Consider the following 17,124-nt stretch of genomic DNA (forward strand, 5'->3'; position numbering starts at 1 on the left):
AGAAACTGCTGTATATTTGCACAGTCCAGGAAGCTCAGTATTAAGACTGCCCTATTCTCTGAGTCTCTGACATTTACCTCTACCATCGACCTATGCCATTCCTCATTATCCTTACACAACAGAACGGTATCTAGACCTTCAGGATGTCTTTTATCACGACAGCACACAGTTTAGCATGCTGGGATAGTCTGCTAGGCAAACGTGGATTTTCCAGCAGAGGTTAGAAAGGATCAGGATATATATTTTGTAATGCAGATAACAAGGTCAATATGCCTTTATGGTTTATTGATATAAATTCTGTTTGTATGCATGAGAACATGCCTAAAGAACTAACATCTTGTATTTGTACTTTTTCAGTACTTTGACTCATCCCTAGATTAATGGGGAAAAAGAAGGGCTATTAATACCCTACTGCATGCCCAACGATAGATTGAGTACGGGAGGTAAAAGAGTCCCAAGCAAGTAAGAAGATGAAACTGCAAAGCTCAATCTTATTAACAGTAAGCTATCAACAACCTAAAAGCCATTTTAGAGTTTTTTCTATGTATGAACTTCAGACGGTTAAATTCAACATTTATAAGAACATACACAAGGTCCTGGACTACTATGAATTGATTCTTTAAGTTCTGAGAGTTCAAGTATGACATAAAAAACCAGATGAAAAGCATACCTTATTTTTCCAGGTGGATGGCAAAACGTACACTTAAGATCCCAAGTAACTGAATCCCATACAGTGACAGTTTCTTCAAAGCTAACAGCAAGCACAGAGCCGTCTTCTGAGAAACAGCAGTTAGTAGCTTGGTAGTTGTGGTAGCTGCCTACGAAGTCACAGTTCCAGCTCACACTTTGCTGTGCTGCATTGAATAAACAGGCTAGTTAATTCAAGTCTATACACGAAGAAGAATTCAAGTACTAGGGCTGCAAAATAGGCTCAAGAGCAAGACAGTTCTGTTTCAGAAAACATACACTTTGAGGAGTACAGAGAATCTGTCCCGTTCTAGTACAAGAAACATCTAGTAGGTTATTCATTTGTCCTCAGTTTTGCATTTGAACAGTGAATCATAAGACTGACATGGTACAACATTCACATTTACTTTACCAACTGCATTAACTGAGGTCTCAAACAGGCAGATATTAGATAAAAGGGAAAAATAAAAAAAGATACTTAAGTAGATTCAGCATTTAGTGTTCTGAAATATAGTGTTATTTTAAATTGGTAGCAAGAACAGGAGCATTACTGAAAATCTGAACACAGCTTGCATTTCAGTCCAACAAAACTCATGGCTCATTTACAGAAAGTTTGAAGATCACAGAGTGACCCAATCAGCATGCTTCCTTGTGTTGGTTAACCTGCCAGCGTGTCCAGCTGGGATACCTTTCCTACTGTTGGTAATTACCATAAAATAAACAGAAGCGAAGTGATGTACTTACCACATAACATACAGTTCCCAGTATAAATAAATTTATACAACATGTTTTTGAAACACAGGAGTAGGATGAAGAAAGGAAGGAAAATAAGTTCACCCTATGCTAAGATATCCTTTATATAATGGCTATCAGTTGATGATTAAAAGACCTGCCTGTAAAAAAAAGCCAGAAACAATTCACTACTTTCAACTGCATGGCACCATCTAGAGGCACAGCGAGAGATCGATCTGCTGCAATTAAATGCATGCCAGAGTGTAGGCTACTTACGAACCAATCAGTTTATTAATATGTGGTGCACAGAAGCTGCAGCATGTCAGTTCTTTCTACCTGAGCATTCCTACCCTGCCCCTGCTAGGCAAACACACCACCGAAGTCAGCACTGATTTGTAATTTTACACATGCCATGAACAGAACTCTGTACAGTCACTTAAAAACAAAGTCACACAAAAAAGACCCTGATGAGGCCAGTCAGCAGATACGATCTTGCTGAAGGAAACAGACCCCACTAGGTTTCATCCCCAGCCCACACTGTACCCAAGATCGAAGTATCTGTTCATTAAAATATAATCTAGGCTTAGAATCATTTACAAAAAATAAAAAGAACCCCCACACACACCCTTTCAGATACCATTGAGAGAGTTGCTATTAAGTAAATATATACACAAATCCTAGTAAATGAATACAAGCTTTTGTTTTTCTTCTCATGAGCAGCCACTGTTGAGGAGCAAACGGCTTGGGAAGAGAAAGTTAATTTGGCAAAGTAAGTTTGCCACATGGAAACTAGTAGCTCAAAAGTACTTTTGAACATGTTCACCTGCCCATGAAAACACAAACATGTTATCAAACAGCAAGCGGTTCAGCAAAAGCACTACCACATCTACTGGGGACATGAAAAGATAAAACACCCAGGTAGCAGGAAAGTTCCAGCTCACTTAAGCGTGCCTGGCACTGTAGTAACAATTAAGTAAAAGGAAATGAAGAAGCAGAAAAAGTCTTGCATTTCACGTGCAGAGGCATACAGGGTAATACAGCTTCTTCAGACACTCTATTTAAAATAAGTGAATATCAGCATGCATTTTGAGAGGTGAAATTTTGTTACTTAAGTATTTTGGAAATGGATCCTAAATAACCATTCTAGGACTTTCAAATGTCTATGGGTAAGAAGGATGTTCAAAAAATGAACTCTGAAGTGGTGGAGCAGCGGAATGGCAAAGTGCTATTATTATATACTGAGTCAACTGAAACAGAGTAACACATTTCTGCATCCTGCTCCTTTGAGCAGAAGTCTCAAATAAAAAGACTACCCAGATGAATGACAAAACATCCATTCATCCATCATGGACAAATCATTACTACAAACAATCCTCTAAACAATAAATACAGGCTGTCACAGCCTTCTGCAGCAGGCTTGGCAAGGTCTTTGCTATTTCAGGAACCTCCATATCAATCCATAATACTGCAAGAAACCTATGAGAGAACTCCATCACAGAGGATGCTCAGGAGAACACAATACTTCATTCATCAGCAGAAACAGGTAAATGCATGCGACTAAAGGGCCTAGTTCTGAAGGATGAAGTTAGGGTCAGAAATTCTATAGCATGTTATAATGTGGCAAGTAAGAGTAAGTTACGTTTTGACCATATTTACCTTCTGGATCAGTGTCTTCTACCATCACCCAGACTTTAAACACACAGTCTCTGCCAGCTGTTACCAGTATCAGAGAGTCATCTTCTAATTCATCCATGTCACGAAAGCACATGTCTGTTACGTGGTCCTCATGGGGCATATTTATTCTAGTGTTCAGCTTAAAGCTGTAGGAAAAGAAAACAGAAGCTTGCCATTTTATTTCATTTGGAACTTGGGGAAGATTTCAGTCCAAGATGATTCTGGAAGGTGGTGGTGGTGGGGGGGGGGCAGAAGAGGAATCAAAGTAACTTCTGTCTAATTAGACAGCTACATGGCATCAGACCAGATTTCCTTATCACTTCCATACAGCAAGAGAGATTGTAGGCCAGCACTGAGAAAGAATTATCACTAAGCAAGGATCACTCTCAAATATTCAGCTTGAACTCTGGGTAGTCTTTCCAGCACTTAGAAAATCAGTCACATAGCTACTACACAGATCAGCTTTATTTTGCTTTGTTTCTTCTTCAAGACAGTAACAATTTATAGTAAATTCTTCTTTTTTAAACAAAAAAATAAGGGAATGTGTATGAACCAGATGCATATGTTAGCTAAAGAAAAGACACATAATCAACAATAAAGACATAATCTGCTCTACCCTAGAAGGACTAATCAATTAATGGTGGATTAGACAAAAGTTGGGAAAACTGAACAAGTTATTCAACCATTCCATCAAGTCCATAATTTTTAATATGAAGTAAACGTGAACTTAATTCCCATGGTTAAAATAGCCTGTGTAAGTAAATTAGGTTCACAGCAATTACTTTCAATCTGTATTTATGTCAGCTCTGTGTGTGGTTTCAGATGCGTGTAGCACGCATGGCAAACTCTCACCAGAGTCTTCCCTAGATTTTTATTAGTTGACTGGAAAACCTCTGCCTTTGCAAGACAAAGCCTGTACAGACATTTGTGCGATACTTTAGATTTTGACACCCAGAAGGCCAGCTCTGTTACCAGTACCTTTGTGTTTCTTCATCATAGAACCACAGCTTCAACTGTAACTCAGGGTCGGTTACTTCGTCTCTCTCCTCTACTGTTGCCAACCACTTGCCTTGTGCACTAAACGCAACTTTTACCAAGTCAGTTTGCTTCAAACCTGCCTGATGAATGTATTGTCGTTGCACAATATCCAACTGCAAAACAACGAGATGAAATTTAGAATTCAAAATTCAAGCAAAGATTTGGAGGTATCATTTATGAAACCATGGAGAAAGGACGTTCTGAAAGCACCAATTAGGACTGACTGGGCTGTGGCATAAAGAAAAATGCAGGGAAAGCATAATTACAGCATGTACATTCCACAATAATGCCAAGTGTAGAAAAGAAGGAAAAGCAAAAAAGAAATGATATTTAAGAGGGAGCTTTTCCAGAAATTTTTGACATTTAACAGGAGTAGCACAAGTATTTACTCAACTATCAAAGTTTAACTATGCTTAACAAGTAAAAGAAGTTTGCGATAAAGCCAAAACCATCTCAGCTTGGAATCCAGTCTCAGGGTAGAGCCGCTGGCTTTTTTCCTGCTTGCCAAATTAAGTTTTCAAATAAATTCTGATGCGTAACTTACTTGACTGAATAAGTTAAAAATTTAGGACAAGCCCATGCAACTTACACTGAACAGCTGTTGGTCACTTTGGAGACAATAGAATTGCAAGTGGCCAGGCTCTCCATTCAGGACCAAAGCCTTGGTTCTAGGATCAACCACTAGACCTGTCTTGACATCCATAGCTGGAAACAAGAATCAGATGACAAATGACCTAAGATTGAAAGTGACATATTCTGCCCTCTTAAGCAGAAGATTAGTTTTATCGCACTTACTTTTGATTAGCCCTTGAATACATTTGGAAAATCTTAGGTTGCTGTTGATTATTGTAATTCCTGAAAAGAAAAACAAATAAAGGCTTGCAAAAGGCTTCTGCAATGTAACCACATCTCACGGTGGGGAAGGGACCTTAACCAACTGTACTTAATCCTATAAATGTATCTTTTCTCAATTTACGACACCCTCACATCAAGGTGGAAAGCCAATTTACAGCAGTCGCCACGCAAATGCACAGACCGACGACAAAGCAAAAGATCACTTCAAGCATCTGCGCTTTCAGATCAATATTGAACTTCTATGTCTAGTTAATGAATCTAAAACTAACAAAATGAAGTTATTTGCATTCCATTTTGCATTAAATGATACTTAAATTATGTATTGGCTTACTGTTATCTGTATGCAAGGTGCAACAGAGTGCACCATCAGATGACATGGAGATGTACTCAATAGGAGATCCCAAACGGGGAAGGAAATCCTTTCGACAATCTGATCCATTGTGCCACAGAACTAGAACAGATTCAACTCCACCACTCAGCAAGCTGGTTCCTTTTCCAGTAATGAAAATACAGTTATAGGTTTTGGTTAAGAAAAAAAAAAAAAAAAAAAAAAAAAGTATCATCAGTTTACAATGACAGGCAACCGCAGGTTTCTCAAAAACCTTTCTTAAACTGTCACATACAAAGCAATTATTCCTCATATCCAAGTGTGGACAACACAGGTATGTTTCTCATTACCCCACGTCAAATTGCTGGACACAGGAACAAGAATTTGTGCCTACAATAAAATTTAAACAATGCCTTGGGAGCAGTAAATCCCACTACTTTCTGAGTGAGCCGAGTATTCTTGTTAGAATACAGCTGATTTGTTCTCCTTCTATCAGAAGTACTTTGCAGCAAGAAGTATCCTAAGGACAATAGTTCAGATCACACAATTCAGATATAAAAAATGAACTATATTTTTGCCACTAGGTTTGAGCTTGGACAAGGCTGGCTTGTTTTATTTGGATGCAAATAAGACTGGCAAGAATTCATCAGTGTTACTGATGAAGGGGGCGGGGAGCAGGGCAGGAGAGTAGAGATGAGGGGAAATAGGTAAGGAGGGGCTAAATTTTATATTCTACCACAGAAGGTAGATATTTGACGTTATGAATGCCAATCAAAATATATCAAAAAATAAACAGCTGCTTCCATTTTTGTTTCAAGTCCTTCCTGGACATATTTAATATTCTAGAAATTAATCTGTTAGTAAGTGGACAAAATTGAACTTAGCCTATTGATTTTTCTGTCCCTGCTCCAACTCTTCAACTTTGAGAGGGTTTGTTTGTTTGTTTGTTTGTTGGAGGTCTTTTGTGGTTTGCAGTTTTTGGCTTTTTACTCACCCTCTATAGAAAAAGCTAGATCCATGACAGTATCATGATGCCAATGCAGTGTGGAAAATGTGTATTCTTTCTTGTGGTAGAAATTCCTCCTATGTGGGGAGCACACCATCAGCAACACAGCAAACAAAAAGAAATACTGAATTAAATCAAGTACACCATCCTCTCCTCTAACTTCCAGTTTCTTGCGTGATCAAGTGATGCAAAGGGAGGAACCATGCTAGCAGGTTTTTGGCGCCTTCTCAGTGCACACTGCGCATCTTGCTGAGCAACTCAGTGCTGTAGAGCAACTTGGCAAGCATATTGTTCTTAACCACACAATCCCACTAGTGTGCTCTCTCTAGGACTCTACTTGCCTGTAAGGAGGTACTTCAGTTGCTCCTGCATTACCTTTTTCAATGGAGCACAGCTTAACAAGAGTATTTTCCCATTTGACATTAAACTGAAGTTAGCCAGTACAGTAGCTTCATGGCACTTGCCATTCTTTGCCATTTTCAGAAGTCATAATGAGCAATGCTAAGGACGAATTAGACTGCTTTGCTCAGGTTTTACTTAATTCCTATGGTTACCTAAGTTTACAGGCTACACGGCTGAATTAAAATGCACATACCAGAGGCGAATCTTTCCATCAGCATGGCCAGTTGCAATACAATCCTCCGTAGGATGGCATGCTACGCAAGTGAAGTGATTGTTTCCACCTTTTGTCTTCACTGCACTTAAAGAAAATCTTCAAGAATTAAGAAAGTAACTTTAGTTACACGAGTTGGTTTGCTGTTTTTTAAACAAAGCTTCAAAAGGATCATCTAATGCACATAAAAATAATTCTGGCCAGCAAAATTAAACATCTCCAAGTTGTTACAGTTACATGCACCTTCCAAAAAACAGAGACAGACTTATTTTTCTCTTTATTTCATTAGTTCTTTGCCTTCAGCCAAGCCATAAGATTTTTCCTTTTTTTTTTTTTTCTCTCTCCTTCCACCCCTGCTCTGCCCTCTGCCTTTGTTTTGGCCCTGACCAAACTATGTCACTTGTTTCAGTCCAGCATCAGCTTAAGCATTTCCCTGAAAAAAACTATATGCCCAAGCTGAAAAGATGAGTTACCAATACCAATGCAGCATCCCACTGTCTGCCTCTATGGGAAACTTCTTGTATAGTGACCACATCCCCTCCTGCATAAAACCAAATAGTTGCTGACACATACAAATTACTATGTGCACACATCACCAGAAAACCAACCTTTATGATATATCAGACTGAATCAATACCAGACATTTTCAGTCTTACCTGTTCAACTGTTTCTGTTTGAAAAAATAAACTTGGAGATTAAGGTCCTTCACTGATGCCACATATTCACCCTGTATAACAAAACAACAGCTTAGGAGGTACAGTTTATGTTCTTACACATGAAAGAAAAACAAATAAAATATGTTTTGATACAAAGTATTTAAAAATAAGCTGTTAAGTAAATATTTACCTATTGTAAGTGCTGTTGTTTCTTTTTCTTTTCTTTAGAAAAATAAACCGAAGTCTTACACAGAACCATTTGTTTCAGTGCTGCTGTGCTTGTATAAAAGCATAAACAGCATACAGTTCAGTGGGAGAAGCCCAACCAATCAACACTCAACAGAAGGAAAAAAAAACAAAACGAAAAGGTGAACATACTTCTCTCCCAAACGCAATAGACTTCGGTGATGCACCCACACCATGCAAAACCACTGACAATTCCTTGGCTTCCAGATCTTGGCCCGCTGCTTTTGTCAGCTTAACTGAGACCAGTTGGAATGTATCTGACCAAAGAAAAACCTGTTATCAAAAGGTTTTTTATGAACAAGTTTACATACGCCCCTTACAGAGGAGATTTACATCTCTTCTACCTTAAAACTAACATGTTAGTACCTTCCAATATTTTAATGAGTTTGAAAAAGTTTGTAATACCTTTCAAAACCAAGAACTGTTTCAAATATTTTGATTCAGAAAACATTATTGAAGATTGAGGACTAGATAGTGGACACCAGTGTAACTGTAAGCAGAAACCAAGCAAAGCTGCATAATATTTGCTCTTGCTCTGAAGTGACATTTGTAGCAATACAGTTAAAAGTAAGGTCAAGCTATGTTTGTATTTATGCCAGACAAAATTCTAGGAAAAAAATCTAGGCATGCTGTTAAATAGAACAAGTCTATTTGAGTTAACAGTGCTTAAGGTGGAAGAGTAGTTTGAAGTACTGTAGCATACCCTGTGCCATGGTAAGCACTGCTTAAAGATTTATTGCATCTACATCAGATACATGTAGTACATGCTTCAAATGTGAAGATAAGCACTCCTCTAAATATTTTTTTTAAAAAAACAGATGTCCTAGAATGAAAACAGAAAAAAGGCACAAAATGCAGGACTGCAGACATCTGTCACAGGATTTTAAGAAATATTTTCAAAATTCATAAATTAAAGCACGTTCTTGCCACATACCATTCACTGACATGACAGTAGCTTAGACACAGAATTACTTAGATGGCAAGGAAGACGCTGATCATACTGTACCTCTTTCACCACTCTTTGGAATGACAACAAACACTGAGTCCTCAGAACTCGCAAGTGCGTACAGTGCCAGAAGTTTGGATCCTACAGTGAAAGTCTGAAAAAAAAAAAGACAAAAAAGACATGGACTTCAACAATTATTACAATGATGTGTATGGCTTTCAACAGTGAATAATGCTAAGTTTTTACAAGACGGAAAATACACGTGCTTTGAAGAAACCTCGACAGATCAATTAAAATATTCAGTTCTAAGACAAATAAAAAGACCTTTATTCTATCAACGACTAATACAAACTTTATAACAGTACTGATAAAATATGAGACATCAGATTTACAGAAAAATCTGAAGTTGCCTTACCCCTAATACAAAGCAGAAGGCCCATCTATAGGAAAGGGCCTCTATTTAGCAGAAAACGGGAGGAACAGGACAGTTTGCAGCCCGTATTTTCAAGCCATTGTATCAATTCCTACTGGCACATCACAAACTGCTGCACACTCCCTACGAGCTACACTGTGCAGCAAGTAGCAAAGTTAGCATGTCAACACAGATCCCATCTTTCTCCCCAAAAGATTTTGCATCAGCATGAATTTCTGCAGCGACACGCACATCAATTGCTGCATTTTACTACTGCCATGCATTGGTGGTTTTCAGGCTGTGTTCATGGCAAACCAACACGTCTCAGACTAATTTGTGCCCATTTGTAGCAACTGCTACAGCAAGCCTTATTCCACTAACAATGGGTCAAGAATAATTTTGACAGGTGTTCAACAGGTATAACTCAACATACTTTAATGGGAATCCCATCCATGAAGTCCCACAGCTTAATGCTGCCATCAAGAGAGGAAGAATAGAGCTGAGGGGAAAAAAAAGTAAGTTAAAGTAATGCATCAAAGCCAGCTTTTATATAAAATCACAGCTTACAAGTTGAAGGACTGATCAATGGAACTGCGACTCTGAGCAGCTGAATCATCAAAAATACAGGACCCATATCAGCTCTGTACTGCCTTCAAAGAAAGTGCAATGGAAATACAACACTATTATTCTAGATTGAAATCTACATTTTCATGAAGTATGAAAGAAACGGGTGTTTGGGCTTAATAACTTGAGACTTACAGAGCATGCACAGATACCCATCATGCGGACTTTTATTAACATTTGCATCATTGATAATATGCTGATGCAGTCTATTTTGGCAAGTAATCAAGTAATTATTGTTTCTAGATAGACAACAAAGAAATTCCAGGCAAACTGAGACCCAGAGCCAGAGCAGCAGTGAACAGGGAAGGCAGGCTGCCAGTACGAAGCTAGCCACTGGGCAAACTTAACGGATTTAGTCAATTATGCATCTGTAGCAGCAAATGGACTGGGGCAAACACCAACCACAGCACGTGTTGCTGATTTTCTCACATGCCTTTCCCCCCTTCAATAATGAAAAGAGAAAAGGGAATTTTGCTGACATTTCCATTTTGCTGTCATTCCATTCAACAAGTATTATCCACATGGTGTTTCACGTTTTTACTTGTAAAAAATAAGATTCAAAGTTTACCCCCCCAGGAAGACTTTTGGCGAAACATTACCTCAACAGTGCTATAACCGCCTCCAGCTCGTCCTCCCATTCCAGCCAGCCCCCAAACACCCGGGACAGCCCCCGCGGAGGCACTAAGCTCGGCCGAGGGGCAGGAGCACCCCCAGCACCCCCCTGCCCCGCGGCCAGACCCCCTCCCGTCAGACCTGCATATGATTGTGGGGGTTGAGCTGGATGCCCGTCACCAGGCCGGCGTGGCCGCCCATCAACCGCAGCGTCTCCTCGGTGGCCACGCAGTACATCTTCACGAAGTCGCCGGAGGCGCACAGCAGGTACCTGGCGGGGGAGCAAAGCCGTCACCGCGCCGCCCGCGGGGGAAGGGGCCCAGGCACGCCCCGGCGAGCGGCAGGCCGCAGGGACCCCTGCCGGCTGTCGCCCCCGCCGCAAAGCTCCGGATCCGCCCCCCCCCCCCCCCCCCCCCCCCCTTGGCAGGCTCAGGGCACGGCCCCACTTGCTTGGAATCGGCGGAGAAGACGGCCCTGGCGCCGTGGAGGGTGCTGCCGCCGCATCGCACCACGCGGAGCGTGGCCGGCGCCACCATCTTGCCTCAGCGAAACCCCCGACCTTTCACCCCCGCCCCGGCGAGCGCGGCCGCTCTCGCCCCGCGTTCCGCCGCGACTCTATGGTGCCCGCGGCTCCTCGGTCACTTCCGCCCGCCACCGGCATGGCGGCGGGGGCAGGCTCGCGCCGGCGCTGGTTGGCTGCTGGGCTGTGGCGCGCGCAGGGCGGGCCGCTCGTGCGCCCGCGCGGCGTATTCAGGGCCGCTAATGGCGGGATCGCGTCCTCCGCCCAGCGGCCGGGAGCGCGGGGGGCCCGGGGCCGGCGCCGGGGCCGGGCTTGGGCTGCCGCTGCCGCCTCCCGAGCTCAGCCCAAGTCTCCAAGCTCACAGATCTGCTCGGGGCCCCGGCGGTGGCTGCTGCACCGGCGCGGCAGGGGCTGCCCGGCGGCTGCAGGGGACAGCAAGCCCTCAGGCCGCGTCAGGGAGCGCGTGGGTACCATTGCGTGAGGGGAAAAATGCCTAATTCCCTGGCTAAAAGCAGGCAGAAAGGCTGTGCAGAAGAGATAGTTAGGTACGCTTTGTTAAAACCCCAGTTATTCCCTGGCTGGAACGAGTTGTGAGTTCGCCGAGTTAACTGAGGACATAACGTTCTTATGTCTGAAGGGAAACTGTCAGGCGCAATCTGAACGTCTGCAATAAGGCATGATTTATGCTGTCTGGGCCCTGCACTTCTGCTTCAGAAATAGTGACGGTTCTTGCACAGCTGTGTATTTTTGGCTGCTGTTTACACCATTGAAATAAAGTGAGGATTGTGCCAGGAAAGTAGTGCGCACATTGGGGTATCATGGTTGTAGGGAACCAGGTAAGGATGTGCGAGAGCATAATGCATCCAGAAACTTGGCTCCTAATCTCAAGTACTTTAACAATTAAACAGTGTGCGCCTTCTGAAGTGGAGAGCAGAATTTACAACTTCTGCCTAATCACGGTGGTTGGGCTGAGCAGCTGTGTCGTTCTCTCATTCTGGTGAATATTTTAGAAAGTGAAGGCAGGTGCTTAAAGTGAAGGTAGTGAATTCATATGTTAAATTTCCAATTTGGGGAATATATTTGAGGGAAAATCACCTTATTTTCCTTCCTGTGGTACACAAAACCTAGCATCTCATTTACTGAAAGGAAATTTACCAGGACAGAGGTTATAACTGAGGGACGCATGGCGTTATGAGAAGCCCCTACAGTGCTGCACATTAGTAGTTTTCTTTTTCATGTTGGGAAAGCGTCTCTTCCTAGAGAGGAAGATTGGTTTGGTAATGGGACCGTGTCCCCATGGCCATGATTCGTGACTACCGTGAGCACTAGAGGGTGCCAGAGGAATGTCTGCAACATCCTGGTGCCAAATATCATCATAAAATTATTTCAGCTAGTATTTTTTATTTGACATATGTAACTCAGACTAATAATTTTGTCAAAGAATTTTTGTTTTGAGACATCTCTGTATCGAGGGACTAAGTTAGCATATGTCAAGAGTGAGTAGAGGCAGGCTTTATAAATGGAAATTTGAATTTTGATAGTGATTCCAGAGTTGGCCTTTTAAATAATTTCATCCCTGTGTATGCTTTGGTCTCTGGTAAATTGTGAAACAGAGTACTTGTTATACTTTGAGTTTAATTTTAAATATTTGATTTTGAATGTAGTGTTCTCTTTTGGAGGTTAGAAGAGTATTTAATACTACTGAGTTCTTGATAATAATGTCATGTGATAATGGTTTGATTTTATAAGTTCTTTAAGTATCTTGGAAATACTGGCTGATAAGTACTCAAATTTTTGAAGCATATTGTTTGTCAGTAGAGCTGGTTAGAATTTTTGTTACCAACACTTTCTGATAAGGAGATAATCAGTTACCTAGTAGGGAGGTAATGACAAGGTGAGAAGCCTTGCAAGGAAGCAAAACTGAAAACTCATATTAGAATTTGCCAACATGGATTTCACATAAATTTCTTCCCTTTTCATGAATTTCTTGATATTTTAATATTTTTTTTAATGGGAAAAAAGGGAATAGGCTTTGTTGTCTGGCCATTTCTAGTAGTTAGTAATCTCTTCCTTTTATGGAAATAGAAAAAAACATAATGTAAAAGGCCAGCAGAAGCTCACCTTGTGGTGGTGTAGATGAGCCTGACCTCTTCTTCCTTCACTGGATTGTGCCTTTCCTCTTGGAAAGGACATTCTGTGGAGACCAGGTACCAACTGAACATACAAGTACAGCTGTGCTTTTGTATACACAGGTTGTGAATAGTCTTCTAGCCTATATATGGGACTTACTTATGGTCCTGTATATGTGTTGTCCCATATGGCAGTTTTTAAAAGCTGTGCATCATCTGCATTTTATGCATCTGTATGTGCTTTATACCAAAGCAATCACAGAAGAGTCAGGGATTCAACTGAGCCAGCAAGCACCTGGTAAATAAAGTGCCAGGAGTATCTTCCAGATTGACCCAATAGAGAGAGCGGAGCCAGAGTGTTAATCCACATGCATTTTAAAGCTTGTTTTTGCTCAATGAAAAATAGCTGTTATGTTGTACAGTTCTGTGATGGCAGTGCCAGTCAAATACAATTGTTACTAACTGCTTATTTCTAGCAGCCAGATGTAGAGGTGCAAGGCTGGTTTTGTATTCTGGCATCTCTCTGCTATTCTGGTAACAAAAAGAAGCTCTGAATAAATGAGAATAAGTCCTTTATAAGCAGCCATGACATTAAATTACTTTAAATTACTTTATTGATAAGGTATTGGCTACTGCTGGATATTTTTTCCTTTCCACAAAAATTAAAACAGGCAACTTGTAACTTCCTAAAGAGATGCTGAGTATCCCAAAGATACCCTAGTTAGCAAAACAGAGCCTGCATTTTTAACTTCTTTTGGAACTGAAACTGGTCTGTGCAGAGAATGTGCTATAAAAAGGCAGACATACTGTAAGAATATATTATTTTGCATGAAGATCTTGCTTCAAGTTTTGTTCACTTTAAATAGTGGCTTTTAGTAAGCAAAGATACAGTTTGAGAGGAGTGGGGATCAAATGAGCCTCGTGAGCTTATTTACCTCAAGCAGCTGCTGAATCTCTACTGTTCCCTGTTCCATAATGGCTTTGAAAGTTGGTGTTTGTTTTTTTTTTTTTTTCACCTCCTTACCACTGGCAAAGGAGACCAAGCTTTGTCCAGCCAGGGAAGGAGAGTACTACAGTATTTACAGAAAGATTCTGGATTAAATGGAGAGACTCTCAGTCCTTTAGAAACTCTGTGCGTGTAGTCTAACAAGTGTTCATGGCCTTGCCTCTGGTACAAACAAGCTGTAACTCTGCATTACTGTGTGTAAACAGTGTTCTGCTGCTAGTGTTCCCAGCCACAAATTACTGGATTGTAAGCTTTACTGTTCTCTTGTTCATCTGACCTGTGTTACTTCTCCACTACTGATAATCCCTCAGTTTTTTTAAATCCCATCCCATTCCTGTTGAAAGCAGCAAGAATAGGGTCCAGCAGTGGATTACGTGTTTAGTGACTAGCAGGCCAAAGAGACTGGGGTCTGGGTGCAACTTCTAGTGTCTTGGTGAAAAGTTGCACTGTAAAAAATTGGAACCCATGAAGAAAAATGGTACTTTTCTGCATTACTTCATTTGGATTAACCGTCTGCACTACTTTTCCAGAAGCAATTCAGAAAGCAAGCATAGACTCTTATTTTTTTCTGTATTTTCATTATTTACTTAACCATCTCTCTTTAGGATTTTTTTTTTTTATCTTTAATGGCAGAAAACTCTGGGAGGGGCCTCAAAGATTCATAGATAAGATCAGTGAGGGTGATGCTTCAGAACTGATGGGAGTCCTTTCCCAAGTAATGTAATACAATGGGTCAGGTCATGACCCACTTCCCCTCTTCTGATATTGAAGCTTGCAGGGTTTACCTGTTTTTTCCCTCTCACACACCTGTTTCTCATGAGAAATGTATCCTCTGCTTTCTTCCTGCATTTTGCACTGATGTTTCTTTCATGCCTTGGCATTTGTCTGACACACGTAGTCTGATGTTTGCTGAAGGGTATGTACCCTTTCCTATTTACAGGCCTCCTCTGAGGTAAACGATGCCAACAGATCTCTTTAAGTATATTGATGTTGGGGTAAAACTAATTTCCCAAATTATTTCCAAGGGCTAAGTGATGCCTATTAGGTTTGGGTTTTTCTTTTGCAGCAGCTGTGGAGTGGATTTTTTTTCAACGGTTGTATTGAGTTTCATAGCAGGGAAAAATCTTTTGTTGCCAAGTGGTTGTTACCATCATCTCTACTGGCAGAAGGATGTTGGAGGGGAGAGTGAATCCAAATTTACTCTTTATTTCAGAGTTGTGTCTTTTAATGTACAATGGTTTTATTATTCTGATTAAATGTTGCTGCTTTAAGTAGTAGAAGAAAAATAAAAACCTCATACCATGATGTATTCCAAACTGGGGCTTTTTAGCTACTAGGAACAACAGTTGGTCATCACAGAATAGCTTTGTATTTTGAAGTCTATTGGACTGACAGAAATTAACAGGAGAATATCTCCTAGCTTACATGCAATTAACAGGTTAGGTAAATGTGTGCAGTGTTGTTTAGGCATGACACCCTCCAAAATCTCTCCTGCCTAACCCAGACACAGTTGCTCAGCTGTACCACTCTATGCCTGTTCTTTCAACAATCTGAATTCATAGGCAGTGATTATAACTAAAGGATCTTATAAAATGGTATGCACATATTGATCCGCTACATACTTTACACACCCTTTCCCAGTTTACTAGAACTTGGTAGGTGGTGGAGCAAAGATTGTGTTTATGTTTGTTGCCTTTAGCAATTGTTGCTAATGCTTTGTAGCTTTTAGTGGCACATTTTTTTTCTGGAGGTTGCATGCTATATTGGCACAGTGTGCTCCTGATACACGCGGTGTATTTGCAGGGCACTGACAGAGTAAAAAGTTCATAGTAATGAACTCCAGCTGATTTTGTGACTTGGAAGGGAAGTACTGGTCCAATGAACTAATGGTAGTGCCATATTTTTGCAGGCAGGAGTAGCAACATCCTTGCTGTCTTCAAATGACACAGATGATGGCAGGTCTTATTGAAGGATCCCAAGAGGAATATTTGCATGAACTTCTGGACTTATTTCATGACAGGCTAGAAATGTATTCCTGCAGAAAGTACCTAAGTTGCTAAAAACCATACGTCTGGTCCATCTGGAGCAAACACTGTAAAAGAAACCTACCTTCAGGAATTAAAGAACTGCTGGAGTTTATAAGGTATTTGGTACAATTTATAATTAGTTAAATGGAGAGAAAACACGCTGTGGAATGAAAACATTTATTTGGGGTACCATGGTGTTCATGAACACTTAAGCCAGCCTACTGTTCCAAATGATACTTCATCTAGTTTTGCTCTCTTTCTGTTGGACTAAAATGTTTCACTTTCACGAATAAACACCTCAGGTTGTACTGTTGGAGGACATCTGTGTGAGTTTATGCCAATTAAAATTCTTTGGACGTTGTAGTAAAATTAATGTTAATCTGATTTACCTGGTTTTGGCATACGTGTTACTCCTGAGAGAGAGAAACTTCCTGAGATACCTGTTCCTCTAGATCCTTTCCCTCCAAATCGTTTAATTGGGATATTTTGCTTATTTGTGCTGGTTCTGTTTCTTTTTCATTTCAATACATTCTCCTATCTTGACTATGTATTTAAGTCACGCCTTGCTCTTGGTAAATTAATACATCCTCAAGCTGTTACGGTTTCCATGGCAGACTTCAGCTTGACCTTATTAATTTTTTTCCACCCTCTTTGAAGGTAATTAATCTAAATTCTTGTGGTCTATTCTGTGTAGTTTCACTTCAGGATCCATAATAGGCTTTGCATTGTCTTCACTGCTGTTCTGCTTGTAAACTGCAATAAAACTGTGTGAAAGGTGTTTTTGTCTGAAGCCCTTTGTCTTTACTGTGCTACTGCTACAACCTTGCCTGCTTTCATATCCAAATTATTTTCTTCCAAATTTCAAAATTTGAGTAGTTTCCTGAGCATTATCAGAAGAAAAGAAGCTGACACTCCCTAGCAGTTGCCTCTGTTTCTGAAGAAAAATGCCCCAACACATTGCACAAACTAGTGGATAGTTTGTCCTGCTGTTTTGCAGCCTTAGTAGATGTCTA

General features: G+C 40.7%; 1 protein-coding gene across 16 annotated transcripts in view; it reads right to left on the reverse strand.

Annotated features, from left to right (window-relative positions):
- The window catches only part of WDR75 (WD repeat domain 75), a 53,993-nt gene extending 42,930 nt beyond the window's left edge, over positions 1-11,063 (reverse strand). For 15 of the 16 annotated variants that reach the window (XM_080398837.1, XM_080398840.1, XM_080398850.1 and 12 more), the window contains exons 1-14: positions 10,880-11,063; positions 10,571-10,700; positions 9,627-9,692; positions 8,842-8,935; positions 7,968-8,092; positions 7,590-7,660; positions 6,916-7,032; positions 6,309-6,397; positions 5,318-5,476; positions 4,927-4,986; positions 4,721-4,836; positions 4,072-4,244; positions 3,076-3,239; positions 671-854 (exon numbers count right to left, since the gene is read on the reverse strand). In XM_080398837.1, coding sequence (XP_080254963.1) covers positions 671-854; positions 3,076-3,239; positions 4,072-4,244; positions 4,721-4,836; positions 4,927-4,986; positions 5,318-5,476; positions 6,309-6,397; positions 6,916-7,032; positions 7,590-7,660; positions 7,968-8,092; positions 8,842-8,935; positions 9,627-9,692; positions 10,571-10,700; positions 10,880-10,965 — 1,634 coding nt within the window. In that variant the 5' untranslated portion in view covers positions 10,966-11,063. Of the gene's footprint in view, positions 1-670; positions 855-3,075; positions 3,240-4,071; positions 4,245-4,720; positions 4,837-4,926; positions 4,987-5,317; positions 5,477-6,308; positions 6,398-6,915; positions 7,033-7,589; positions 7,661-7,967; positions 8,093-8,841; positions 8,936-9,626; positions 9,693-10,570; positions 10,701-10,875 lie in introns of all 16 variants that reach the window. The other variant, XM_080398843.1, reaches the window with a different exon arrangement.
- Between the last annotated feature and the right edge of the window lie 6,061 nt (positions 11,064-17,124).

Source organism: Falco punctatus (assembly GCF_963210335.1).
Source record: "Falco punctatus genome assembly, chromosome: 8".
Classification (NCBI taxonomy): domain Eukaryota; kingdom Metazoa; phylum Chordata; class Aves; order Falconiformes; family Falconidae; genus Falco; species Falco punctatus.